This window comes from Lolium perenne, chromosome 4 (genome assembly GCF_019359855.2).
Source record: "Lolium perenne isolate Kyuss_39 chromosome 4, Kyuss_2.0, whole genome shotgun sequence".
Taxonomy (NCBI): Eukaryota; Viridiplantae; Streptophyta; class Magnoliopsida; order Poales; family Poaceae; genus Lolium; species Lolium perenne.
Window position 1 is genome coordinate 187250322 of NC_067247.2, and position 26344 is coordinate 187276665.

Here is a 26344-nt window from a genome sequence, read left to right on the forward strand (position 1 = left end):
GAGAGGTGAGGGGACTTCGCGGACGCATTCACAAACTTGGCCACGATGGGGAAAATGTCACCTTGCTCGGTGAGGTTGGAGCCATATTGAGAGATGGCCGAAGCAGGCAGGAGGAGAGGTTGTAGGGGCGCATCTTGTCCAGCAGCAGCAGACTTGTGGGCGGGTCCAGCCTTGCCCCCGGCAGGAGCCGAGTGAGAAGCATTGCGTTCCTTGTGTGGGTGGCGGCCCCTGCGGCCGGCCCACCTGTCCTCGTCAGTTTCCTCCAAGTCCTCATCTTTTTCTTCTTCTCTGTCTTTGTTGTGAGAAGGGGCGGAGCGTGTGGCGGTGAGCCGACAGCACTGTTGTCCTCCGGGACCACATGAATCTTGAATCCCTCCATGTTGACTAAAATCGTGATGGACCTAGGAATGAGAGCAGGGCCGCGGCAGCCAAAGGACATGCGAATTGGGTTGGAGGGGTGGGAGAGCGAGTCAGCATCCACCCCAATAGGGCGCCCAATCTCTCTGGTGCTCATGAGCAGTCTGTCCGCATGTCGAAGGGGCGGAGGGACCCCGTGTAGGCGAACCCAGGTCTCTTGGAGGCGCACGGTGGCCGTGGGGTCGCCCGTGGGGACAGTGACGATGGCCTTGATCTTGCATGCCAGGAGCGTAATGCCTCCTCCCTGGATCGTCATGCGGAGACTTTCCTTAGAGGGGAAAACCACGGAAAAGTCAGATTCATTGATCTTGCAGACTTGCCATGCCCAGGTTTCATCCACTAAGTCTTTGAGTTCCTCTTCTAGCTGCTCTTCATGCAAGCTTCCATTCTCCAGGATGACGAGAGCAGCGTTGGCGACGTGCTGGTACAGTTCTTCCTCCGGCACTTCACAGCAGAAGAAGCCATGTTGTTGACCGCCAAAACCCGCCCAATAAGGGTCTGGCCCTTTGGAGAACAGCGCACACATCGCCGTGGGGTGGCCCGCTTTGTTGCACTTGACACAGAAGGCTTCTGACTTGCACTCCGATTGCATGTGGCCTTGGTTCCCGCAATTGTAACAGGTGATGCGCGCCGCCTTCGCCCCGACGGAGGCAGTGGAGTTCGCCGCGGGGGCGTTCGCACCCGGGAGGGAGGGCCCCGCACCAAGCAGAGACCGAGCCGCCCTGGAGGAGTACTTCTTGTGCGCTCCCCGACCCTTGTCACGCCCACGCGGAGCCGGGGGAGGGGGAGGGGCGAGGAGGGTGCTGGTCATCCCCATGACGCCAGCCAGAGGAACTTGCTCGGTCACGGTCGTAATGGCGTTGTTGGCGATGCTGCTCGGCCTGCTCCTTCTCAAGCCGCTGGCGAAGATCGGCGTCGCGGTCTCTGGCGTGGCCGCCGTCCATGTCGCCAAAGGGGCGCTTGTTGCGGTTGGAGCGGTCATGGTCGCGCTCCATGGGCAGCAGGCGACGGCGGGACTCGCCGGAGGTGGGGTCGGTGGAGAGGGAAAGGAACTTCGCGTGCTTGCGGTTGCGGCGGATGTCGCGAGGAGGTGCAGGAAACCCTAACTCTGGATCTAGGGTTCCGGAAGGAATCCATGACCACTTAAAAGGCGGCGGCTGAGGGGTAGAATCGTCCGAGGGAACCCTTTCCCCGACACAATCCATCGAGACTGTCACACTTTGCCCCTGGGCCACGTGGCGCCCATCCGGGCAGAAGGAGACCGAAGCAGGCCGCGACCCTCCAGGACCGTCCTGGGCTGGGCCGATACGGCCCGGCGGAACCTGGCCCATCAGGCCCACCGAGGGAACGGGCGGGGCGCACGCAAACCCTACCCCCGGCGACCCCTCGTCAGCTGGCGGCGGCGGAGGCGCGGCGGTCGGAAGCGGAACGACCAATCCTCCCACCAACACTCCACCCTGAGGAGGTTGGGAGGCCGCGCCACGGCGGAGGAGGCGCAAATCTGGGCTCCCGCGCACCCGCGCGATGGGAGCAGAGGGAAGGCCTCAGGTCCCCAAACCGGAGGAGCAGATCTCGCCGGAGAAGATGTCGGAGGTGTTGCCGAGGGTTCCGGACGGCGCAACGAGGAGCGGGGTCCAGCGCAGGCGAGGTCGAGGAAGGAGGCGAACGGCACCGGAGACAGGGAGGGGGAGGGGGAGGGGAGCGGGGTTGAGGAAAAGGGCACCTGCGGGTCGGCGGGGGTTTCTTCTACGTCGGAGGCTTCGTCCTCGAGGGCGGAAAGCACGGCGAAGCGGTTCCTTACGGGCCGCGACGAGGGCACCCCGGAGCGCCGGGCGCGGAGGCGCTCAGCCAGGCGCAGGTGGCGTCGAGCGGCGACGACCCCGCAGTCGCCTTCGCCGTCGCCCGAGTCGCACGGGCGTCTAGCCGTTAGACACATCTCTCCGGCGACCCGAACTGGTAACCTAACCAACCGATCGATATTAGCAGAGCGCGCTCGATGTGGACGAAAGGACACTCGGGTGCCCAAAGATATGGAAGATAGACGGGACAGAGATCAGTGATCTCATATTTCTACATTCCAAAATATTCTGAAAAAAAAAACCATGATGTAAATGTATCTCACAACCGTGCAAATTTTTAATTGAAAATATTGTGTACTTTGGGCTACACAAAAATGACAAAAGTATACATCCAAGAGCATTTCTAGCAGAGTCCGTGAAAGTGCAAACCGAAAAACTCGAGTTCAGTCTTTCAAAAACGTGTTCGCGGGTCGCAAAACGGCTGGCGCAGATTAGACACTGTAAACTAAAACTGAAAAATAAAATATTTGAAAAGTCATCGTCTTCCTCACGAGAACTGTCTGCGCCGCTGCCTAGGTCTCCCCGCGTGGCCGCCGCCCACGCCCCTAGCTGGGCCTCCCCGCGCCCAAGAGCACGCCGCCCGCGCCCCAACACTCGCCGCCTAGCTAGCAGGTTTAATCGGAATAGTAGCACCACCAATCGAGCCGTTGCAGGAAATTTGGGGGCGGATATCCAAAGGGTCGGATAATCTGCCCCTCCCCCCACCCTCCCCCCGGATTATCCGGGGCAAACATAAATATCCGACCTTGATCCAGGGGTATACTGAGATCCCCGACGCCAAAGTCCTTGGCCAATTTTCAGGGGTCGGATATTTTGCAACACAAATTAATTTTCCTGCTTCCTTTCTCGTGTTTCTCAACACAAATTCAACCATTAATAATTTCTGCACTATATCATCACACATTAGTGTATCACACATATTATCATCAAACACACAAAACTATAATTAGAGATATGTTCTTTCACAAAGAACCGGCAGTTGCTCAGCTGGTGAAGTGGATAACTCGTCCTTCAGATTGCACCAATATTAATGTGGATGCGGATGTTGCTAAAATGACAGCGAAGTGAGCAGTGGGCATTGTTTGCTGCTCAGATACATGAGTTTTTCTGGGAGTATGGACGATAGTTTTTCATGGCATAACTCATCCAGGATCTCTTGAAGATTTAGCCTGTAGGGAGGCCTCGGACATTGTTGATGTTCTTCTACTAGGCCACATCTGCCTGGCATCGGACTTCCTGGAGGTCGTCCATTGTCTACACAGAGAGAACCTAGGTGTTTTCGAGAGCATTCTGACTGGAACAAAGAACATAGCTCAACAAAGAGGAGGTACCTCCTTCAAGCAAGAGGAGAGAGTCAAATATAGAAGCTCATCGCCTAGCGAGATTTGCATAGTCTCTTCCAATGGGAAGACATCTGTTGTTATTGGAGCCACTAGTAGGTCCAAACATGCCTCTAATCATCAACTCTATTTGAATATAGGCGTGTTAGTTCCGAAAAGTGCTTTTAGCTCCCGAGCTCCAGTGCTCTCGCTATGTTAAAAAAAGTTTAAAAATATTTTTACAAGTTATAAAAATCATGAAAATAATTCTGAAGAATGTCATTGATACATCCCACAATCATGAAAAATCCCAATCCGAAATTATTTTTATTTTGAGCTAGAGAAAAATGACAAAATCTGATATGTTTTTGAGATTTGAAAATGACTACTCAGATCTACAATTTTGTCATTTTTGTGTAGCTCAAAATATTAAGTATTTGAAATTGATTTTTTGCACGTTTGTGGGGTATATCTTTGACTATGTGTGGATTTTTTTGCAGAATTTTTTGAAACTCAAAAATATGATTTTTACTTTTTTAAAAAAACGAGATCACTGGTGCCCATGTGCACCAAATCTCTGTCCAGTTCCCTGTTAGTTCACAAAAAATAAACTATGGCATCGACACCAGCGTGCATGTAGCTGCCGAGTCGGCCCAGGTACCTCGGCTTTCTTCCCTTCGATTTTCTCTCTATTCTTTTTTTTTGTTTTTGGTTTTTTTTTTGTTATGTTTCTTTGAAAATTGTTCAGATTTGAAAGTTTTAGGATTTTGCAAAAAAAAATCAGATTTGAAATTGCTCTGATTCAAAAACGTTTGGATTTGAAAAAATGTTTAGATTCGAAAATTGTTCAGATTATGAAAGAAAAATGTTATGATCATGGATTTTTTAACATGTTCAAATTTGGAGATTGTTCAAACTTTGAAAATTCTTAAAAAAATCAAGTTTCAAATTGTTCAGACTTTTAAAATGAAAATGAAAACAAACGAACAAACATGCATATAAAAAAGGGTGTGGCTATTGCTCATTCGACTGAGAATTAATTTCGTTCTCAGTCAGATGATGTCATCAAATCTCAATTGCAACTCATATTGCAACTGATACCTAGCACGTCACGAAGCAAATCTAATAATGTAAAACTTAACTGAGCATGAACTTAGTTCTCAGGTAGCTGAGAAATAACAAATCCCTATAATAAAACACCAAACAAATTGAGGTAAACCGGACCTAAAGGTTCTAGAACCTTTGCTAGAACTGAAAATACCAAAACACTAGGGATCCTAATGGGCCGGGCCGGTTAGAGATATTGGTAATACTAGTTGAATACCCGTGCGTTGCTACGGGTTCTTTTTTGCAATACGTTAATAAAATACATGAACAAATTTATGTGTACGAAACTACAGCCACAAGATATTTCTGAGAACGCTTAAAGTTGTACCTCATTCTAAGTATATTTTGACAAGAGACATAACTGACATCATTTGAATATGAAAATAAACACTCCACTAATTATTTTTATCAACTAATCTACACCCTGATGCTCCTTAGATATTGTTGTACAATATCAAGTGTATCAAAAAGTTTTTCCGCGGCTCGTAACCATCCTACCTATTCTTTACCATTCCATAAGAGCATAATATAAAACACAAATAATGAATTCATGACTGTGTGGAATACCAACCGGTGATCTACGTGGCCATGCAAAAATATCGGCATCCCAGCCAGGTTGCGCTAATGCGAGTTAGGTTTCAATTCTTTGTAACTTCAATTGCTAGTTGTGAGATTGGATAATTTTATTCTCTAGTGATGACAACACCGAAAGAGGATCCAGAACCAATACATAAGATGCATCCTTATCAATGGAGAACAATTTAAAGTTTCCCATGGATGCATAAGGAAGCAAACCTTCAAAGTTGGACAAGTAAATTATCATTACCAATTTGCGTGAAGATATTTTGTAGTCTATCCCATGCCAACTATCGAACAACATGGCCAGCGACTACATATTTTGCTTCACTCAGCCACTTGTGGCCTCGTCACATGACCAGATTAAAATGGGCACATTACCTTGTACCATGTTACATGTAAAGTTTGGTAGAATGCCAGGTGCAATTATTCCAATTAGAAAACACACAAGGAAAAACAAATTGACGTCACCACTACTTACTTTTCATATCATTCTTATGCTCCAATCATATATAGGTAGGAGACATGATAAGACATCCATACATCATGCCTACAAAATATTGATGATTCTGAGTACAAATCTTACGATAGATAGATGATCAAGAGATAGATGATATTCTATCAGTTTAACACAACACTGAACACTACCACTATAACTTCTTCAGCGTGTATTGTCACACCGTTGAACCGCTCATTCTCCTCGGTTGGGCTCGTGTGGAGCGGAGGTTAACAGTTCCAGCATCATCTTCTCTTCTTCATGACGGATAGTAGCTGTAGAAAAGAACGCTTTATGTTAGGAAATGCACCTAAACATTCACCATCTGGTGAGCCCTAAGAAGTGAGCTCATGGCTGGTGTAAGGGCATCACTTACCAGCACATGTAGCATACTTCAGTCGCATACGCGATATTTCCCCCATGAAGTCAGTCATCATCAAAGCATGAAGTGTGTGTTTCATGGATAGTGAATCCGGCATGTAGGGATGCCCAAGAGTCGCAATGAAGGCCATGGTTTCAGCGTATCGTTTAGCCCTCGACCTACACGTGTCTGACGACACTAAGAAGGATGGCATTTTGATGCACTTACTTTGAACCATTGGCTGCATGACAAATGAAATATAACAAAAATGTCAGTATGGAAGCATGTAACAAATATAGAGCTTTTTTCTTGGCAACTAATATTGCATGTTCGCATCACTCACTCCACTATAAATAATGCATCAGTTTTCACTAATTTATTTGTGGCATACTTACATGCATATGCTCAACAAAGAATAAGTTTTTCCTAAATACGAAAGCACTATTTAGAACTCTCAACTTCATTTTAGTGTACATAATGACAAGATAGCATATGGCATCAGCAAAATAATTCAACTTTTAGGTCAGATGATTATTCTATGCCCATCTTTCAGTGTGTTTTATAAAATCATCATAACTATTGACATATCAGCAAGTTCTTCGTTTACGTAGTTGGTAAACGTTGCTCCTAGAAGCGTCTAGTATATCAATACCAATGCCATCATGCTTAAATGTTCCATGCGTATTATGTGGCCGCTATGTTTAAATTACCCTGTAAATTAACTTTCGCCAGGGTGCTTCTGACTACACACGATGCTAAACAAGGGGAATAAGCAGAGGTTAGCAAAGGTGTGTTCAACCATTAACTTCACATTCACACACACTTACAGGGTAATATTGTAGGTTATTAAGGGATCTAATGCTAAAACAAGCAGAGGTTACCAAAGGTTTGCCGTATGGTATTCTTGCAATTTATGAGGGAGGCTGAAGTGGATCGAAGCTACACTGCTAAAAAGCATGTAGAAATAGAGTTCTCTTTTTCCTAAAACCACATGTACTATGTCATCAAAAAAGAATGTTTATTTCATGATCTAGTTTGCTCAGAATTGGCTACCACGATATCATGCACAAACATTTTAGAAGCTTGGATGATATTTTCTCACACTAAAGCTTGTAATATAAGATGTCGGTTACAAAAAACCGCATATTTGATTTCTGTAAAATATTTTACCTCCCTTCTTCAGTGATAACCACTCTATAGCAAGCACAAAATGATCGCATAGTTTCAGAAGTAACCCAGGCAGTCGTCCTTTTATCATGCACATGAACCATGTACCATCTCTACTAAACCATGTAAGAAATTCCCAGCAGCCAAAGAAGAAACAATGTAACATAGTTGATTTGTACTTGAGCAGCTCTTTTAGGAATAAAGATAATTGTGCTACTGGAAATAACATTGTTCTGTAAATAAACATGGATATAAGTAGATAAACAATTATGGATAGTTTAGAGTTATGAATACATAACAATGGAGCTAAATTCAGTGATATGTAGATTCTACTGCAAGAACTACCATGCAGGTAAGATAGCATTAACCAATCTTGAAATATGCATATAACCAAAGCAGAGAAACAAGAGTTCTCTGACTTAGATGCAGCAGAGAAGGAATCCACAACATAAGAACCATAAGGCTATAGGGGAAAGATAAGCAACATGTGGTGACCTGCAGCTCTATATCAATAATAAGCTTGGCCCTTTTTATTTTCCAGGAGAGGATCCAGAAATATTGTCCTGGAAAAAAATATGATTACTGTTTCACCTAGAAATATAGCGAGTTATAAAATTGTGTGATGGATCAACTAACAATCAACACAGGACAATATGCTTATTTTTAATAAGAAATGCCCGCCCAAAACAAAGGGGAAATCTGCAACAATAACTAAATCTGCTTGAGAAATCTTAGAAGATATACAGTAGTATTCCTTGAATGTCCTAGATATCTAACTTTTAACTGCAAAGCTGGTTTAATTTTTTATGGCACCTATCAAGCTCTACGTATTACACTGAAGGCTGATAAATATGAGACCGACAAACAAACAATGCAACTAAAAAAATCAGAGATTAAAGCTGAATACATGTAGACAGGTTGCTCACAATTTAGTTACAAATATTGAAATGTATGCAGCCTCTCCAATACAATTTCTAAAGCAGCATATGCAAACTTCCTTTTTCAATTTGTCAATTGTTACTGCTGCGTTTGAGCCACTGAAAATAAATAATGAAGCAGTAAGGAATATCATTAGCAGGGTTTGCTTTTATCATGCTACAATATTTTTGAAGTGAGGCCATTCAGTGATCACGTTAAACATAGGCCATGACACAGTTATTTGCTACGAATTCAGCTTTGATGTTTGCTAGAACTCTCACCTTGTTGAATGCTTGGAAGGCTATCAGAGGCAGAGAGATAGGGTCCCTACTAACGTTGTTGCTAACTTAACTTCCTCCAGATCATGTGCCCAATAATGCAAACCTTGGTCAGGTATCTGCCAAAAAAAAATGGCATGTTAACTTGTATGCTTGTCAAAAGGAGAAAAGAATAATAACAACACATAGAATACACCATCCTTCAGGTTTCCAGAACCAAATAATTGTCAAGCTAATACTGGTTATCGAATTGCAGAACTATGGCATAACTATGGCACCATATAATATTATGATAAGCGTTTTATGATATCTGCACTTAGTGTCATTCAAGTAGAGAGTTCCTTGAGTACCACCCAAGTAGGGGATTCCTCTTCTGCAAAAAAAAATTCTATTTGCGTTAGATCTCTGAAAAGGCTTAGTGTGTCAAAATTTCATCTAATGCTGGTCCGGGAAAATAATCAGCAGTCGTCGAGCACAAGCTATCATTACACAAACAAAGAGCAGGAAATATTGTTTTGTTCAAGCTTCCCCCTTCAAATTGCAAATGCTTTACTACATACTATGGTAGAAACAAATGACCAGATCTGAGGGAGGCCACGACAGTATAGAACACGCCATCAATGCAAGGGCTCGAATCTGTTTTTATAATCCGAATTGCACAAAGAAATCACAGCAAACAACAAGCTCATCTATGATTATAATAGGATGAATTTCTAGATAAAAAATCAGTAATGAGAATCTGACAACAAGATTAAACAGCCATATAGAGTAGATGGGCATAATTGAAACACCACAATCTGCGGTAAATAATACAGGGAGGGGGATGATGTCGCCTAGTTCTGCACATGAGCACATCTACCAACCCCGTCAATTGTTGGCATATACCAGGGTGTGTAGCTCCTATTGAGCATGTAGGCTTCTATGTCAGACATGTTTGTCTGCAATTCAAAAGGTACTCTAGGAGATGATCTGAAATGTTTAACCACGAACAGCACAATCTTGAGGCCTAATGAATACACAAATGTTCGTTACCTCCTGAACCAGTAGAAGGAATAGGATTCAAGCAGCAGGTTGTGGAAGTAGAACTCCTTCGTGTACCCTGCAGTCACCTCCTCGCGATGGTCACTGCCCCTGGAGCCACCGCCCTCCACCTGCACGTCATGAATCTCAATCAAACCAAAAGAACAAGCAGCATCAGTGCATGGGGGCATGCGCGCAGAGGATGTCGAGGGGTGTAGCAGACCAACACTTCTTCGTCCAAAGATGCGGCGTAAGGAGGAGGAAGACGTCCTGTGCACGCCCTCCTGTCTTCTGGTGGGCGACGAGCAAGATGGACGGTGCAGCAGCGTGGCCACTATCGGCGGCGTCTGACCTATTCTGTGGTCGGAGGTTTCCCGGTGGCGGCAGCAGCTGGTCCGTCGCCGGATTTGAGAGAGGTGACTGGGAGACGAGGGGAGAACAAGGGCGGGGAGGGGGCTTTGAGCATTTTGTGCAGGAGGTGGTAATCTCCACGACCTCCACGATCGGCAGTTGCCGCGCAAGGAGCTGACCGGCGGTTGCATGGATTGACCCGCACGGGGCAGACCGGCGGTTGGAGAGGGGCGGCCGGAGAGGGGGGGGGGGGCGGAGAAGGAGGCATCGGCGACGCGGCGCCCCTGACGGTAGAGACAGCGGAGAGGGGGGCGGAGAGAGGCAGCCGGAGAGGGGCGGCCGGAGAGAGGCGGCGCATCGACGGCAAGGCAAGGAATCAATCAGGGGATATTTTTTTCATTTTGGCTGTGCGGGACGAGAGGTCAAAGACCGTGCGTGGGTGGTGACCTGCTTGGTCGATTTTGTGCCTGGTTTATTCCGTTTTTTACGTATAAACGTGGCGTGCGGGACAAGAGCCGCGGGGTTTTATTTTTGATTCGAGGTGGGAGGCTTGGACGTACCATGGGACACCACCTCTAGCCATTTAATATAGTAGAGATAGGGGTATGTATTGCGTTGTTAAATAGGTTGGTAATGAAGGAGAAGCAGGCTTAACAAAGAAGTTTTAGTAGAATTGCCAAGCTAAACTGAGAATTTAGGTAGAATCTACACGGGTATATATCACGATTGGGATTCTACTTGCAATTTATTTGATTTGTTCACCATAAAACATGAGATTGACGCTATGGTCTCAAAAGGTCATTTTGGGTGGTTCTCAAAGGAAGTTCAAGTGAGCTGTAAATCCGTGAATGTCCTCTAATTTGAAACTAAGATTAGAGAAAAACTTCTGCGACTTTCTTTGCTTCACTCATTTGATTCAAACGGAAGAATAGCTCCATCAAAGGTAAACCTCCTACCCTATACTTTTTCTCTACTTTTCCTACAAACCAAAGAGACCCTGCGATTTTTTAGAGGCGTACAATGTGCAACTAAGGGGTAAGTAAACCGATACTAGGTTTAAAGGCGTAGATATGGGAATATTTCACTCAATCACGAAAATAATATTTGTTAGACTCATAAGTTGGAGAACCATCTACAAGGTTATTAAAAATAGACACAACACATATAAATATAAATATGATATAATACAACATCCAAAGTGGTAATACTTAATATATGAAATAAGGGATCTTGTCTATTTAAGCTTTGTTAGACTAAGATGAAACTATTTTAGTTTAGTGAAACATTTTCATACTGAACTTAAAAATATATGAAGAACTAAATTAAAAATACAATTTTACTTTGGTACTATGTATTAGCAAAACACACTATAAAACTACAACATATGATATTTCATTCAATGAATGTATTATTACCAACGTAAAAATATAGATAGTAATTTGTGGTCGAGAAGATAGAAAAATACTACGCCCTCCATATGTAAAAGAAGTTTCTAAACTTCGCCTAGATATTGATGTATATAGGCATATTTTAATTATAGATATAGCCATATCTAGAAAAAGTTAAGAAGCTTTTGTTTAGACGGAGGGGATAGCTAAAGTTGCATGTCGATATACACATGAACAACAAAATATATATGGTGAAAAAATGAGCCATCTCTAATTAAAACATTTTGTATATAGAAATAATGGCAATTTATTTAACTTGTCCTAGTCCAACTAACAATAAGATCGGCAGTAATAATAATATAATAATAGCTTGGCTATGAGATTAGTAGATTGGTTGAAATATCGAGAAAAACTGGGCATGTGTGTTTTTTGCACTCTAAAATTAGGTGTTTGTAAGAAAGTTGTTTTGTTATAACTCAAAGTCCACCATATTTCTACTTCGAGAATATTGAACACGCCACAAAAGATGTTTGGGTAGGATATCTAAGTCTTTATATGATGTAAATTAAGAATATGTAGACTCGAAATACTTATCTACATGGGCATAAAAAGTGTTATCTTCACAATATTTGTATAGTCAAAAAATTAAGAAATAGACAAGATAATTTTTCCTAGGACAAGAACGTGGTGGCTGCCTTAGGATATAGGGGCACAGTTGAATTTTATAAAGTCAGCATAGACCCTTTAACAACATAAAATGTAGTGTGAATGGTGGTCACTTATTATGTATCTTGTTCCGAGCTATCTTTAAGATTTTATGTACCTCTTCCAATTTAACTTACTATTTTCCATTGATAGTTTGAGATTCTTTTTGAACATTATTCACGCTTCTTTTCAGCACTAAAGAGCTCAGATTTTTATGGACTAATAAAAGTGTTTCAGTTACTGCTATCGACCATTAGTATTCTGGTTATTTTCTCTTAGTTAAGATTGCCCCCAACATTAACATTAGTGACTAAAAACTATAGACATGTGTTAAATAATTTTCTTTAGAAAAAACTATGCATTTCAAGAAATGGGGAACAAAAAATAGTTTAGTGTTCTCTTTAAGCATCTCGACTTTAGCTTCTACCTGTTCGAATTATAGTGTTTTGGGCCAGGCCATTAAAATATCCAATGATTTCTGGTGAAAATACCATAGACCAATTTGACTCATTCATGTATGGCAAGAGGTGAAACGAAAGTTTGATCCTACATTAATAGTTTATAAGGAGTTGGACCTCCTGCTTATAAGGGTCGCTCTTTCCCATGTTGTATGAGCATGAGAAAAGGATACTTACTTGCATGCTCCTCCTCCGCATCCCGGTGGTCTCAGTCACGAGGTGCGTCGGTTTTTGGAAATGAGTCGAACTAAGAAACCATCTATGCAACGTGTACGAGTTGCCTTTCTTTTTTTAATGCATGTTTGCAGAAGCTAGATGGTTTTTCAATCTGCAGTTGAGGATGAAAGGATCCATCTGATTCGTTCAACTCATCGGCTTTCCTATGATCATTCGTTTCGCCTCCGCTATCTATAAAGAGGCTGCTCCTCCCCCAGGTTGTATACCTTGTGTCGCCGTCCATATCTTCCTTATCCCATATTTCGGCGTACACCGCGGGATAGGACGGTAGCTAGGCCTCTGGAACCCCACCTCTCATCGATCTATATAGGCGAGGGGCGGTCGGATTTTTGGGGAGCGTGCTCGCGCAAATACTAGCAACACCTCGTCCGGGAAGTTTTTCCTTCACGGCAACTTCTTTCCGAACGTCAACAACATCTTCGACGACATGGCTAACGAAACCAACACAAACGCAAAATGCCCGCATCATGTGTGATTTTGTCCTCTCCCTTCGAGATCATGCTACTGTTAATTGTTCTAGCAACCGGATTAGATGTGCAATGTTTTTATTCTATTTAGACGATTTAACATGTTCATCTACTTTATGAGTTCGCATGACTATATCATTCTAGTTGGCATAGTATACGGTACTACCTAAGTTACTCTCACTATATGTAGTCTAATTAAGCTACGGCGTGCCTGGATGGCCTGAGACTTGCTGCTACCTGGGCTCATCACCCTGTGGCGATGGAATCTGATGCTGCTAATGTCGCCACTTCGATTCAGAGCCAGAGGCAAAACTTCTCGGAGCACAGCTTTTTACGCCAGGAGATGAGGGCCGTACCCTTTAATGTCTTTGGTGGCCGTATTAATTGGCATTGTATTGTTCACGCTGGAAAATAGAACTCCCTATGTACCGATGGACTGGTTCAGTTCAGGTTCAACTACGCAAAGCGAACAGACACGGAATAGATGCGCAACTCGGATTCGTACTACGCGATGATATAAGGCCATGAACCATGATCACTGAGATGCATATTCCTCGCTTCCTGATCGACCTCTCCAGCGAGCGTGTCCCCGACGCAACATCTCGTTCGCCGTAGCTGACCGACCAATCTCCAGGGAAGGAGATCGATGGCGGTGTACTACCGGTACAGGAGCGGCGTCGACACGTTCTCCCTGCCCGTCGCGGCGCCTTCCGTCTCCGTCGCCGAGCTGAAGCGCCTGATCATGGAGACCAGCCGCCACGGCCACGGCCGGACACGCGGACGGGGTCCCAGGGAGGGCATCGCCATCGCCGACGCGCAGACCGGCGAGGAGTACGCGGATGACAACGCCTTGGTCCTGCGCAACTCGACGGTGGTGGTGCGCCGAGTCGCCGGGCCTCCGGCCGGTACCATCGTGGAGCCTTCCACCCAACGCCCCAAGACGAACCAAGACTCATCGTCGGATTCTGCTGCCTCCACGTCGAGCGCGTCGGCGGGAGCCGAGGACGACGACGAGGCCAAGGCCATCAACGCGGTGATCAACGCCACGGAACTCAAGTGGGAAGGGCCGTCTCACTACGGTCACCGCGGCCCTGTCCCTGTGCGGGCGCCGCCGGCCGGGTACGTGTGCCACAGGTGCCGCGTCCCGGGACACCTCATCCAGCACTGCCCCACCAATGGCGACCCACGATTCGACTTCGGAAAGGCCAGGACGGTGCTTCCCCAGGCGCAGGCCGACGACAACGATGACGACGACGGCGGCGTCCCGGCGGATCTGTACTGCAAGATCTGCAAGAAGGTGATGGCGGACGCGGTGATGACGAGCAAGTGCTGCTTCAGCAGCTTCTGCGACCGGTGCATCAGAGCGCACATCGTCGCCAACTCCAAGTGCGCGTGCGGGGCACGCGCGCGCGCCAACGACCTGATCCCCAACCCGACGCTGCGCACCACCATCTCCAACATTCTCGCCGCCAGGGCCACCAGCGCTTCGTGTGGAAGAACAGAGAAGCAGAGGAGCTCCGTCGGCAGCAACGCGGAGACTCAGAGTCCAGCCGCCTCGCAACACAGCCACGCATCCTCCAAAAAGAACGCCTCCTCGGAGCACAGCGACGGAAGCGAATCCTCCACGTCGGCTCCAGCGGCGGCGCATGAGCCAAGAAAGAAGGAGCTAGAGACGACGGACACAGCCGGAGCGCGCGCCGCCAACCATGCCGATCATCAGTACGGCTGCCACGACCTTCCTCCGTTCCCTCCGGCGTGCTACAATCCTTTCTTTCCCTGGTCAGCTGATCCTTCCATGTACTACGGGTACGGCTACGGCGGCATGCCTTACGCTTACGGTGGAGGTTACCCGATGGGCCCGCACCATGTCGACGCCATGGGCAACATGGAAGCTTCGTATGGCTACCACGGCGAACGCCACGACGGCAGGAAGAGGACGGCATGGGACGATCAGAGGCAGCAGGACCCGAGTTTCAAGAGAAGGTGCGGCGGAAGCAGATCACAAGTCGCTCTAGTTCTGACGTAAAGCACTGAAGCTGATCTGGTGGCCAATGCTGATAGTCTGCTAGGATTTGATGATTTTTTTGTAGTATGTAGCATGATTCAAAGACCTCGATGCCTACGAGTGTACTTGAATTTGCAGCTACTGTCTTCCACTCTTCCCCTTGTCAATAAAAGGAACTTGTGTGTGTCCCTTGAATTCCAATCTGTCAATAAGGAATCCATGCTGTAGTACATGTAGCAACCAAACTGGAAAACAACCGGAATAAGGGATCCATGCTGTAACCAGTGGATTATGATTCAAATAGCTGGGTGCCTACTACTAGTGTTGTTTCATGTGTGTACCTGCACATTTGCAGCTTGTCTTGTGCTCTTCCCTTGTCAATAAAATGAATTCATGTCTCATGAGTTCCATCCTGCCAGTGCCAATAAAGGATCCATAGTGTAGCTTCCGAAAGTTGAAATCTACTCTTAAAAGTGACGAATTTTATTTGTACGTTTGAAAATTCCGGATGTTCAGAATTTGGAATGTTGGAGCACACCTAACCATATAGCAAGCTAGTTAGCAGGAAACAATAACATCGGCATGAATCTGACAAACTTGTTCACATTTAAAAATTCTTATGATCATCATCAATCCATTGGACACAACCATCAGATATCCAAACCAACACTACGTACACATACACGTATGTGTGCATCATCAATCGGGGGTGGACTGAGTGCGCGCGTAGCAAATATAAGCTAGTCAGCACGAAACAATAACATTGCCGTGAATCTGACAAACTTGTTCACAGTTACAAGTTCTTCTGATCATCATTAATACAGTACTTCGGACACATACACACAGGCACACACTATACATAATGACGCCATGGTGGGAGCTGCAGCTCATTTCTCCGGCTTTCCGCCGGCGCCGAAGCCCTTCCTGCGCGCCTCGATGAAGTTTGACGACTTCTCATTGATGTTGGACGCCACCCTCAAGTTTGCCGACGGCATCCTCGGCCGGAGCCCCCACCTCAGCGGCGGCCTTGGGACCGGCTCCTCAACTCCGGCACCACTTACCGACGATGCTTGCCGCTTCTTCGATAGCGACTTCTTCGCCTTCTCCTTGTCGCCGGCGGGCTCCTCCTTTATGGTTACCGACTTTCTCACCTTCTTCTCCTGCACCGCCGGCGCCGCCGCCAAGCTCGCTTCCGTCGCCGCCACCTTGCGACTAGCTTCCGCCACTGCCTCCTTATGCTGATCACTTGCCCTCGCATCAGCACTCCTCTCTTCTAGGATGGTTGCAGGGAGGCTCCTGGGCTCTTCCTCCTCGTGGTTGAACTTGCAGTCGGCCTTCTCGATCTTCACGGCAAACTCGTCCTCTTCCTCCTCTGCATGGCTCCTATGATCGCCGTCATTTCTTGGCCCCTCGGTGATGTTCTTCTGCCTGTTAATCGACAGGTTCTTGGCCAGGAACGTCAGGAATCGGTCACACATGCCGACGGCCCTCGCCGAATCGTCGCCCCCACTCACACCTTTCTCCATTGGAAGCACAAGCGTGCTCTGTGTTTGATTCTTGAGATGCAAAAATGGTGGAATGAACTTTATAGACGCACTTCAGTGGATAAGGAAGGGACAAGGTAGCCGAAAGTGCAAGAGATGGGAATCCATTCCTTGCCGCTGGGATGATGTTCCTGGTGGAAATGGATGTTGGAGAAAGATGGAGAAACAAAGGTTCTTTGCTTCCTGATCACAGGCAAAGATTCTGGCTTCATTTTTTTATCCTTGTGCTTTATTATTCCAGATGCCACAGGAAGCAAATCCATTTGGAATTGGAATATCGCTATTCGAAGCAATTCCAAGCGTGACAAAAGAGATGTACTCTCTTGCAAGGTATCTTACTAAAAAAAACTGGGAGAGGCAGACAGATAAGGGTTTAAATTTCTATTTCAAATTTTGATTCAAGATAGGCCAGTAAAGAAGTAACAACTGCAGCAAAAGGTTTGTTTCTGCATCACTACAATCGTACACATATTCAAGGGAACAATTCACCGGTTCAATTTTATTTGGTTCACCACTATGAGTTATACAATTGATACAACATCTAATTTGGTTCAACAATTTTGGGTTTCATACAACAACTTTTCTGAAGATTCTGTAAGGTATGAAGTGTAGCTGCTTTGTAAAAACTAAATAACAAAGAAGTTTTATACAACACAACTTTTTTTCGTTTGAGGCTAAAGCCCAGTGCAGAGAAAGGATAAGATGGGTCCTGCCCTCCGCCGCGTCCTCTCGCTGACCTTCGTCTCCTCAACGAGGAGCTTCTTCAGCCTAGAGCAGCTCGAGACGACAGTCGCTACCCCAGTGCTGGTCACTCGCTTACAGTACACCAACTGACATGTCTGCAGTTGCAAGCACCCCCTGACAAGGTGTCCCAGACCAACATCGGTCGCTCCTGGGCAGTGCGAGAGTGCAATGTCCTTAAGCTGGGGGCAACCTTCACCAATCTCTGCTAGCCCCATGTCCCCTATCAGCTGCAGTTTTGAGGGAAATCATCAAGAAGGATACCAGAACTTGAATGCTACTTACTATTGGGATAATCCAAAATGGACCTCACCACTTCTTATAAAAAAATACAATCTAGCAAGATTAGCGCCAAATTCCTTTGTAGTGCAGGTTCCAGCTAAGAGGCTTACATTTTTAATACTCCTTTGTTGTACCTATACTTACTGAACGATGCTAATGATCCCTTGCGTACAAGGCAACTAGACTTTCTGAGATTGCTGTTGATCCCTTGCATGCAAGGCAGTTAGTCCAATGCAAGATTTCCATGTTAGTGATGCAGAAGAATTCATCTCATGACATACTTCATTTTTCTTTTGGCGACCAGCATAGTTCATGTTTGAACAGCTCATATTGGTATCTCACCTTGTTTTACTGAGGTACAAAAATCATTTTTATTTGTTATGTTTCACTATTTTAAATATATGGATGTAAGTGATAAATCCAACTGCTATGAACACAATGTACTCTTATAAAGTTTCAAAGTTTCCTATATATCAGAATCTGGATCTGAGACTGAACTCGGAGTTGTATCCAGTCGCTATGAGTTTTTTGGTTAAGAATGAAGCTACATTTAATTCTAACTCATAACAGGCTGTGCTAAGGAAACTAGTTGAACTAGAGGCCATTTTCATTCGCAATTACTGGATGATTGATAGTGCAGTAAATTGAGTGTCATAAGTATGTACCGGGAGAACACTTATATCCAGAAAGAGAATATCAGGGCATCCTCTTGCAATGAAAGTCAGTCCTTTATCAGTGATTAATTGGCATCCACACAAATTTAACTTTTCGAGAGAGCAACCATCAGCAATGGCAGCTAGCCCTGCATCAGATACCCTAAAAAGAAAGTTGGGAAAAAATCACAAACTGAGATGTCAACATATCATCAAAGAGATGTACTTCAGTACAGGAACAATATACATCAGCAAGAGAAATAAAAATGATAGGATAAATGTGTGACAGTATTTACCTCTCACAAAATTGTAGCGATAACTCTTTAAGTGACTTACAATTCTCGGCAACCGATATCAATGCTTTGTCTCCTATCTTCATACAAACAACGAAACACATATCAGTTCTGGATTTCAAAAGGTGCATGTAACAAGATCATGATGCCCCATCTAAGCACATCCTGTTTCATACTTAAGAAGCAACAAATTGTGTAGAAAGTAGAAACCAGAAAACCATGCAAAGTTCTAGGTTAAACAGAACGAACACATAAACTAAGCATACGCAAAAAGTTCTAATCTGTCTCCATACACACAGTAAGTTGATGCAAACTTCGAACTTACCTCATAACCACGCCGAATGGAAATTTCTGTCAAGTTCTTACAGCCTTGAGCTATATGGCACATAGCATCATCACCTATTTTTGAACAGTCAACTAAATAAAGCGATCGGAGAAGGGAGCATCCTCTACCAAGCTCCAGAAATGCACTATCCCGGACCCTTGGGCAGTAAATCAGAGAGAGTTCCAAAAGGCCCCTGCTTTCATAAGAGGAAAAAGCATGTATCATTACCACACACACACACACACACAAAAATACATAGCAAAGAAGTGCAGGTAAGCTAACACTAACATAGTAATGTGAAAGAGTTGCTTTACGCACATTTGCATACTAGGATTGCCCATACTTTTCTTGTAAATGTTATAATACAAAACCAACTTGTAATTACATGGACATTGATCCAGTTTTCTAACATATTCCTTTTAAAAGTCAATTCTTCTACCATACTAATTCACTTACTTGAGCTGCAACACACTTGATTAATATACGATAATCAATCTACATAAATCATAAATGTCAAATGAAGGAAGAACATACGGGCACCACCGTCCAATGTGCTCCAGTGCAGCAGTATCCATATTCTGACAACCGTTGATCTTTAGACGTGCTATTTTCTTGCAGCTGCGTGCTACAAATTCAAGGCTTTTATCAGTTAGTAACATGCAATCATTGAGAGCAAGATCTGTAAGATTCTTGCACCCTTTAGCGATGGAAGAAAGGCTCCTGCAAATGCAAAAGGAGGTCAGCAAATCATTAAGAGAACTACAAAACTAACAAAAGAAGCACAAGTTGGAACGACGAGAATTTAAAGATGGTCAATAAATTCAACTGAGAAATCATAATTCAATGGGAAACAACAGATGTGTCCTCCTAACATCCTAGTGAAGTAAGTTTCGGCAATGCCCACTATGTTACATCGAATTGAGAATCATATAAAGGATATCAAATATCTTTGCCCTAGCATAGAAAGTCCAAATAAAAATTTAATAACAAACTATATGCTACAAAAGTGGAGGTTGTGCCTCAACAGATTAGACTAAAATTACACTCAGTACCTGTCTGTGAATCTTTCAAAGTTATTTAGCGATAAGCTTTCTAATAACGAACAGTATGAACCAATAGCTTCTAGGGCCTCATCACCAGCACCAATGCATTGCAGCTTCAAAGTTTTCAACAAGCGGCATCCTTTAGCAACAGATATGACTCCTTCGTTTTTAACATGTTCTGCTTCCAGAGACAGGAACTCAAGGTTAGGACAGTGGGATCCAACAGCACGCAAAGATGCATCAGTCATCCAAGCACAAGTAGCAACACCCAGAGAAACCAGTGATTGTCCACAGTTTTTTACTAGGCCAATCAAGCCTTCATCCGTCGCGCCTTCGACAAAGCGCAGGTTCAAATTGTTAAGTAACTTGCAGCCTTCCCCAATAGCAACAAGTCCTGGATCTCCAATATAGCAAGCCTGCACGTTTGATCCAAAAGTAGGTATTCACGACTGAGACTGCTCAAGAAAAGTAATATATGTATCTGGTCTACAAAATTGTGGAGGGAACTATTCCAGTATATAAATATATGTACCGCAAGTTTATAAAGCAGAAGTGTTTTCCTCTGATTAACTAAAAAGCCATGATCACTCACTGTCCATTCTCAGATAATGTTACATTCAATTGACCACAATGCTTGTAAACTCTATGTTGGGAATTGACCATTTATACAGTGGACTATATAGAGGCTGATGTTCTAAGTCTTCTTATGAATACACATGATAGAACACAGAGCTCATGAAGTCAATAACAGACCAATAGATGCAGAACAGGATAGCACAACATTTACCTGGATATCCAAAGAAGTCAGTTTCTTGCAGTTCTCTGCTATTCTCACCAAGCCTGTGGAAGATATGGCAGAGCACCATACTAGACTTAGTTTCTCAAGGCCTTTGCAACCTCTGGCTAGACTAGTTAGGCCAACATCAGTCAAACAAGTGCTCTGTATCCCATCAGCACCGGTTGTCAGGTTGGATCGGGGCGGGGATATAAACCTTGCAAAGCGTGGCATCCGGTAGATCCTTGTACGGCGCCCAGATGGGTTGGTGCTAATCCCCTGCATCCAAAATCAGAGTTGGGATTTTAGTGCGTCCTTCGTATTTTGCAGCATTGCTAGTCGGTGGAGTAATGTTGTCCGTTGTAACGATCGCAATGCATAACCCGTTCATGCTACGATTTCCAGCAATGTATTGTTCAAGCTATGGAAACGCAAGTCAAAACCAAAAGCCTAAAAATTTCACAGCTATTTTTTTTTCCAAAATAGAGTTCTTTAGCATGCTTGATCTGATATATAACCGCAAGGAGCAAGAATTCCAACGATACGCGTACGTACGGACGCACCGCAAGGGGCAGCTCTGGCAATCAGATCGAGGGTACTCACGGGGCGGCGCGATCTAGGAACGGCGCCGGCGGCAGCGCCGGTATCAGCCGAGATGCGCTCGTCGATGGAGACGTCGACGAGCGCGGGGAACCGGTCCGCGAAGAGGCCCACGACCTCGTCGGCGTGGGCGCCGGAGGCCGGGAGCCTGGCGGAGCGGCGCGTGGCGCGCTCGAGGGCGCGCCAGCGGGTGCAGACGAGGGCGCATGCGTCGAGGTCGCGCTTGTCGGTGCCGACGCGGCGGAGCACGTCCTCCAGGAGGTCCTGCGGGAGGAGGAGGTTGATGAGGTCGGAGCCCCTCATCTCATGGCCGCCGTCGCTGCCGGAGAAAAGAGCGGCGGTGGAAAGATGTGAATTTTGGAGAAGTTGGAGGGGGCGGAGGGGAAGTAGTGAAGCATGCTGTGTGCCTAGAAGTAGGTTGGTTTCCTTGCCGGGATTTGGCAAGATATGCGCTCTCTATAGTGAAGCATGCTGTGTGCTTGTCGTGTACGCGGTACGCGCGTATGCGTACAATATCTGTGTAGGCACTATCTGTGTAGTTAGAGGTTAAATAGAGACTGCCTAGACGGGATATCAATCAGCTGGTTTGCCCGAGTGGTTAAGGGGGAAGACTTAAGATCTTCTGCACATAAGTGCGCGTGGGTTCGAACCCCACAGCCAGCAATACATTTTCGACTTTTAAATTTTTGGTTGCAACTTGATCGGTAAACAAACATTAACTTTTTCGTGGTCATTTAAGAAACAAAGGTTAATGGCGGTATACTCACTCGAATCAAGAGAAGTATTTTTCGTGCAAGGGTTGCCAGGTTATGGTGTGATAGCATTGAGGTAACATATCATATTTTTCGCGCTAATACTAAACATGTTGAAACTTGTTACCACTTTGTGCGAGAAATGGTAGCAAATAAATTATTGGACATTCAGTTTGTTCTTATATATGGCCATATTGTGAAAGGTTCATTAAAGGCTGCAATTATTTGGAAGGACTCAAAAACTATCTTAACTTGGTGCAGTGTTAGAAGTTGCTATTCTATTGTACAGTTTAGGAATATGAGCCGAAGTAGATAGGTATGATCTTATCTTTCTAACATTTCGTGTTCTCCAATTTGTAGTCTAACATGTGTAACAAATCTATTAGTGGGTTGTGTAGACGGGTGTAAATATAGACGAACTTGAGACCAAAGGGTACCGCTTCGACCATAGAAAACTTTCACCTTGGTCGCCGTTTGCAGTGAAGCGGTAGTCTTTGGACCAAGCTAGGGCGATGATGATGATGATGATGATGATGATGATGACTTTTTTGAAAGGGGATGATGATCATGACGATGATCGAAGGATTCTCCTTTTGGTCTTATATGTGGAATCTATGTTGGTAGCCACGTCATCCTTTGCCTTATGTCATGTCATGTTCCATGATAGTACCGTAATGATTTTTTTCCAATGTTTTTATAATTACTTGGGCATTATTCTTCCTAATCAATGCGATGGCAAAAGCTTTCTCCTTTATTTTAGAAGAAAATTTGAACTTGGGAGTCAAGGGGCAAGTGTTAGATGACATGTAATGCAGATGCAGGGGTGTGGAGGTTTGAGGGAAACAATGGGTATAACATTCATAGTTCAAACTTAACAAACACATATCACAACACAATTAATATATGCAGTATTTCCTCCATCTGATTTATAGGTCGTGTGTGTATTTCTAGATCATCAATTTGACCAACATAATGAGCATGTATTAGAAATGATATATCATTAGAAACTTTAGATGTTATAGTTTCTAATGTATAACTTTATGTTATTAAAATTATATTCTATTGGTAAAAATAAGGATCTAGGTATATAAGACCTATAAACCGGAACATATGGAGTTCATCACAACATACAACGGTAATACATCAATGTCACCAAATAAACTCAATAAGAAAGCCACAATTTAACACTCGTGGTTTGATAAAAGTGAATGTATGCCTAAAGGTTCTAAACGAACGTTCTAGCCACCTTAAGGCTCCGCTTGATTCACCTTTTTAGTCAAATTCGATGTAAAAAATACAGGCCATAACCTAAAACCAACATAGGGTTTTGTCCCCCGTGCGGGCAACATTGCCAGCCCGCTCCGCCTACGATGGCTTTGGGCCTTGGAGGCGTCGCAGACCATGGCCCCTCACTGCAAGGAGGTTCCCGTTCTTTGTTTAGGTTTTTTCAGTGTTGAGGTGACGGATACATCTCGAAGTCAGAAGGTGATATCCGCCCAATCCTCACTCTTGTGCTGCATCTAGCACCGGTGAAGGGCGTGTGTAGTTACTTCTTCGCTGGTGTGGTTTCAGGTCTAGCTCTTCTGATCTACGAATTTCATCTTTGACGATGGTTGTTACTATGGTGTGTTGGTCCTTTGTGCTTTAGCACAACAACTTCCCGCTTGCCTTCGACAACAAACTCTAATAGAACGAGCTTTATAATTGTTATTACTTTTCGTGTTACTTGTACAACTATATAGATAATTATCAATAGACTGGTTGACTTTTTCGGGAAAAAAATAGTTTCAGAAATCTGCAGTTGGATCGTTGTTTATTTCGTGGCTTTGATTTTCCCGTTCTTGTTTCCTACATCATGAATCCGTAATATCTCACAGACTAGTTGTGGCTTTTAGCAACGAGAGCTCCGTGGCTCAGCGCACACAATGGAAGCTGGAGAAGATGAAAAGAAGTTCTATCCGAACAAAAACTAACCTCGATCGCGTGGGCGCAATGAAACACATCAGAAAATATTCACAGGTCGGAAATTAAATATAAATTCCAATTTGGGACTAAGTAAAAAAATCAAAATCGATTTAAAAAAAGGCCTGTTCGAAAATTTTAGCATAATATGGACCGGATTAAAACAAAAATATATAGCCTTTTTTCCATGACGCCTGGGGCTGGCGCGTCACTAGGCATGAAAGGGGAGCAGAAAGTTTCCGACTTTTCCGCAAAAAAAGTGAAAATGGAATGGAAATGTGAAAACAGAAACTGAATTTTGCAAAGAAATGAAACTTTATTTGTGGAAACGGAAACAAAAACGGAACAACGTTTGGCGGAGCAGACGTGGAAACAAAATTTCCATTTCCGGCTAATATGAAATTTCCGTTTTAGGGTTGATGTGTATCGCCCAATTCCACATGTCCATCACATGACCTTGCCAATCCGAAATTGCAAAGCGGCGATTCCCAAAATTGCCGATCATGTAATCCCTTCATGAATTTGAGGAGGCTTCCAAGGTTTGAGCTTTCCTTATTCCATAGTAAATCTAGAACCATGCTAGAATTAGGGAACAACTTTGCTGGCTGTTTGAATGCTTAAGATTTTTTTTTTGCAGGATTCAAGGGTTTTCTTGGTTCCAGCCGATATTTGCATCACTCCGTGTCCGTACCGTATTCGATCTGTATCTGTTTCTGACAATATCTGGTTCTGTTTTAACTTCCGGGGTTTCTGTATTTGTTTTTGCTTCCGCAAAAATGTGAAAACAGATGTGGCACCACTCAATTTGACCGTATCCACTCTGTTTTCATCCCTAGGCATCACAATGGATAACTACATCAACCAAGAGTGTCATACTACATCTCAAAAAGAAAGAGTGTCATACTAGATGAGCGTCATGGAAAGAGGCCAATTTTTTAAGAAAAAAAAAATCAAATCTGGCCTATTTTGTGCTGGAGTTTTCAAAAAGAGCCATTTTCACGGTATTCAGAAAACTGGTCCGTACAACACCATTTGCAGAAAGAAAGGCAGATGAGTATGTTTTTGACTTGCAAGTGGCATCTGCTCAGCTAAGACGCGAAATTTCTGTCTGCATACTGAAAAAGAGAAACGCACTTTGGTCTACATCCGTACAGGGTCGAACCTGTGAATTTTGGCAGTGTCCAATCACAGAAAAATCATCATCATGTAGCTTCTGCAGGAGAGCCACAACTTGTTTGGTTAACTCTATTGAACCTGAATATGCTTTTGGAGACGAACATATTGGCACAATATTTTGGTCTAAGCAGAGCGAAGCCAACAATTTCAATAAGAAATTGGAAAGTCAACATGATAAACATATCAAACTGCATCAAGCTTGTTCACAAAGGCAAAAAGAAAACATGGGAAACAACCAAAACACCTAGCTGCTCCTGAAATATATAGTTCAGTACGGCATCGCAAGAGCCCTAGTTGCCTCCAGGCGATCATCCCTCCCATTATTGACGGCCCACACCATTGGTCTCTGTTCAACACTCCTTGCCGGCGTGTTGCAACAAATTATTGATTGTGCCCTCTTGTAGAAGAGCTTGTCACGCATCTAGTCCTGCAATGTTTAGGTTTTGTCTAGTAAATAAGATGCAAATCTAGTGGTGTAGGACTCGACTAAGAACAACTAGCCAAACCATTTTAGAAATCTAATTTGGCTTTCTAACAGGCTTGTATTTTAAAGCGGATGTAATACTAGTAAACTTTAATTTTTAACTAAATTTATAGTCTTATTCATTGGAATGGAGGTAAGACTGGCTAAATATGTTTGCAAATGAAATTTAGAAGCTATTACTATATAGTAGTGTATTAATGTGATTTAATCAATAAAGCGTTGTTTCTGTCAAAAAAAAACGGAGGTACCTGGTGGAGTTGGAATGCAGAAGCCCGTGAAAGGATATAGTTCTCGAAAGTATCCTGGCTCAATCTCACACACCTTCTTTGGCTGCAACTGCAACAGCTTGAGATCAAGGACGTAGACGCCAAGAGCCATGGTTGCGAAGATTACATCGGCACCCTCCAGGGAGCCAACCAGCTCTACTTTGATCGCGGGGTTCCTCTTCCTCTTGACGGGCACAAACGGCTTGAGGTCAATGACTCTACGCCGTGTCCATGCCGCAGCTCCGTCGAGAGCTGACTCCCGGGACCACAGGCAGAGCTCCAACTTCTTCTTGTCCAGCAGGTGGGCGATTCCAAGTCC

At 44.4% G+C, this 26344-nt stretch overlaps 3 protein-coding genes, 1 long non-coding RNA gene and 1 other non-coding gene across 11 annotated transcripts; 2 read left to right on the forward strand and 3 right to left on the reverse strand.

The window, feature by feature from the left end:
* Positions 1-5692: 5692 nt before the first annotated feature.
* On the reverse strand, positions 5693-10305 carry LOC127295393 (uncharacterized). Of its 7 annotated transcripts, none has more exons than XR_011743147.1 (5): positions 9742-10305; positions 9531-9649; positions 8502-8617; positions 6151-7865; positions 5693-6049 (listed from the first exon to the last, which is right to left on the reverse strand). It is a non-coding gene; the product is annotated as an uncharacterized lncRNA (long non-coding RNA). The 7 variants fall into 7 exon arrangements; XR_011743146.1 differs by having other exon boundaries at positions 8502-8871; XR_007847761.2 differs by having other exon boundaries at positions 6151-6376; positions 7798-7865; positions 8502-9649.
* A 3236-nt stretch (positions 10306-13541) lies between these two features.
* On the forward strand, positions 13542-15392 carry LOC127348928 (E3 ubiquitin ligase PQT3-like). The gene has a single exon (XM_051374782.2). The coding sequence runs from the start codon at positions 13771-13773 to the stop codon at positions 15148-15150; it is 1380 nt and encodes a 459-aa protein (XP_051230742.1). The 5' UTR covers positions 13542-13770; the 3' UTR covers positions 15151-15392.
* Positions 15393-15848: 456 nt separating this feature from the next.
* Positions 15849-16929, reverse strand: LOC127295392 (uncharacterized). Its single transcript, XM_051325331.2, has one exon. The coding sequence runs from the start codon at positions 16653-16655 to the stop codon at positions 16017-16019; it is 639 nt and encodes a 212-aa protein (XP_051181291.1). The 5' UTR covers positions 16656-16929; the 3' UTR covers positions 15849-16016.
* A 215-nt stretch (positions 16930-17144) lies between these two features.
* Positions 17145-21800, reverse strand: LOC127295391 (uncharacterized). Its single transcript, XM_051325330.2, has 8 exons — positions 21389-21800; positions 20798-21064; positions 20020-20426; positions 19502-19687; positions 18968-19160; positions 18646-18722; positions 18362-18512; positions 17145-17644 (listed from the first exon to the last, which is right to left on the reverse strand). The coding sequence occupies exons 1-8, from the start codon at positions 21686-21688 to the stop codon at positions 17348-17350; spliced, it is 1878 nt and encodes a 625-aa protein (XP_051181290.1). The 5' UTR covers positions 21689-21800; the 3' UTR covers positions 17145-17347.
* A 165-nt stretch (positions 21801-21965) lies between these two features.
* TRNAL-UAA (transfer RNA leucine (anticodon UAA)) lies at positions 21966-22048 on the forward strand. The gene has a single exon. It is a non-coding gene; the product is annotated as a tRNA-Leu (tRNA).
* Positions 22049-26344: the final 4296 nt, after the last annotated feature.